Source organism: Alnus glutinosa, chromosome 13, assembly GCF_958979055.1.
Source record: "Alnus glutinosa chromosome 13, dhAlnGlut1.1, whole genome shotgun sequence".
Taxonomy (NCBI): domain Eukaryota; kingdom Viridiplantae; phylum Streptophyta; class Magnoliopsida; order Fagales; family Betulaceae; genus Alnus; species Alnus glutinosa.
Window position 1 is genome coordinate 6600455 of NC_084898.1, and position 2428 is coordinate 6602882.

Below are 2428 nucleotides of genomic sequence, written 5' to 3' on the forward strand. Positions count from 1 at the left end.
AACGCCTTAATTTGACTTTTATCAAAACCCGTTTTAGCATCCGTTGCGACAATAATTAAAGGGGTCCAGCTCCCCTTACTATTAATGGACAGTTTTCATTTGAGAAACAGTCCAGATCGAGCCTCATGAGCAACGCTTGCTACTCCGACGAGATCAGAGCGCCTGCAGAGAATTAATTAACTAACATTCTTCTATACCATGACTGTTTCTCAGATGGAAACTGTCCATAAATAGTAAGGAGCTTGACCCTGGCTAGCTTCATCTCGCCACCAATTCTTCTGCGCGCGCGTAAGCTAGACCACAATTCTGCCTTGCCCCACCAGAAGCTTCTACGTGTTTCTATAATTAATTATAACGGTCTTGACCTAGAAAAATCAAGTAATGGGTAGCCACCATCCTCTTGGTCTTAAAAAAAAAAAAATTGACCCGTGTTTAAAAATTATCATTAAATTTGAGGTAGATCTTTATTATATTTTGATTCAACGTTGATTTTGGAGCATCTGCAACTGTAGTAGTTGCTATTTTAGCCACCCAAAACACACATTTTTCTCTTTTAACAACTATTTTTTCGATACAAATTTCAATGTATTATCTATTTCACTCTCTTACTTTTTTTAAATAGCATTTTTAAATTTTTTAAAGGGAGATAGAAACTAATAAAAAAACAAAAAATAAACCATTGCCCTTAATATTATATTCAATCAGTATGGGATTGTATCTAATTTTTACAAATTAATCTAATAAAGTGGCATATATTCTTAAAGTATGTGAGAAATATATTTTCTTATTAATACTATTAAAAAAAAACATGCGAAAAGTATAAAAAAAAAAAAAAAATGATTTTTACGTGCTAAAAAATACATGTCATTTTATTATACTCGTTTATAAAAATTAACTACGTACTTTCATACTGTAGCTAACACTTGACTTTGAATCATCTCCCAGAGAGCCAAAACCATCTTTGGAGCTTTTAAGGCATTATTGAAGATGTTTTTAAAAGATATGTCAATTTTAAAAGAATAAAATAAGAATAAAAGGATGAAAATCACCTGCTTCTTCACTATATTTTGGGATAATAATAATAATAATATATATATATATATATATATAGAAGGATGAAAATCACTTGCATGATCCCGACGTCAAAGAGAACCTTCAATGGCGGCTGCTTTAGCAGCCCGGGATTGACCCACTGATGTTGTATAATTCAATGCGGTTGATAAAACGTCATCCTATATATATATCATTTGCCTCCAACGCCATTTTCAGCGCACTTAAAGCTTCCACCTTCGTTGCACACTATCACCTCAGCTCCTGATCATCAACCTCTCCAGTCTTACAAAAATGGCGGAAGAACTTCCATTTGCACCGAGCAAGATGTATCCGCGAAGCGACGAAGAGATCGCCACGTTCAAAGTACTAAAAAAGGAACGAAGCGGCAAATGTTTCGTTTACGTTTTTTCTGCTATTGTCATCCTGAGCATCGTCGTACTAGCCTTCGCCTTGATCGTGCTGCGTTTCAAAATCCCCGACGTCAAACTCCGGTCGGTGACGGTGAAAAATCTAAAGTACGAAGGGCGCGGCACAGCTGGACAGTCACCTTCGTTTAACGCAACTTTGGTCGCCGTGGTGACGATTAAGAACACAAACTTTGGTCGGTTTAAATTTGATAACAGCACGTTGAGTGTGCTGTACGGAGGCATGAATGTCGGTGACAGAAGCATAATCCATGGGCGGGTGAAAGCCAGAGAGACCCACGAGATGAATATTACAGTAGAAGTCCGATCTAATAGGGTGATGGACACCAAGAACCTCAGCGGTGACATTGAAGCAGGGATGCTGACACTGAGCAGCTATGCAAAGCTGAGTGGCAGAGTGAATTTGAAGAATATTATAAGGAGGAGGAAGACGACGGAAATGAACTGCACAATGATTCTTGATTTGAAACGCCGTGCCTTCCAGGATCTTCGATGCTACTAATTATTGTAATTGTTTTGTGGGTTATTTTTCTTTTGTTATGTTATTTTGAAATTCAGATTTTTTTTTTAAGAGATCGTAATTTATTTATTTATTTTTCATTTTTTATTTTTAATAATGATTGCGCTGCCATTTTTTTTTTTTACACAACTCACAAACTCGACACGAAATTAAAGGATTATGGTTGAAGAGTTTGACATGTTTAATTAAATTGGTCTGGTTAAATATGTTGACCTATATAGTTTTATATTTATGATTCGATACGACTCGAACTCGACACGTGACATAGTGACAGACAATTTTTTACATAATTCGTAAACTAGCCATAAACCCAATACAAAATTAATGGATTAGGGTTGAGGGTTATGACCCGTTTAATTAAATTAGTCTAATTAGAAACGTTGACCTATATAGTTTTATGCATATAAATATTTGACACGACTCGAACTCG

The 2428-nt window shown here is 35.7% G+C and overlaps 1 protein-coding gene across 1 annotated transcript; it reads left to right on the forward strand.

Annotated features, from left to right (window-relative positions):
• The first annotated feature begins 1293 nt into the window (after positions 1 to 1293).
• On the forward strand, positions 1294 to 2100 carry LOC133855075 (late embryogenesis abundant protein At1g64065-like). The gene has a single exon (XM_062291376.1). The coding sequence runs from the start codon at positions 1345 to 1347 to the stop codon at positions 1978 to 1980; it is 636 nt and encodes a 211-aa protein (XP_062147360.1). The 5' UTR covers positions 1294 to 1344; the 3' UTR covers positions 1981 to 2100.
• The last annotated feature ends 328 nt before the right edge of the window (positions 2101 to 2428 follow it).

Bases quoted from the DNA above. Each gene is read 5' to 3' on its own strand.
- LOC133855075 (XM_062291376.1), top strand. From the start codon at position 1,345: ATGGCGGAAGAACTTCCATTTGCACCGAGCAAGATGTATCCGCGAAGC.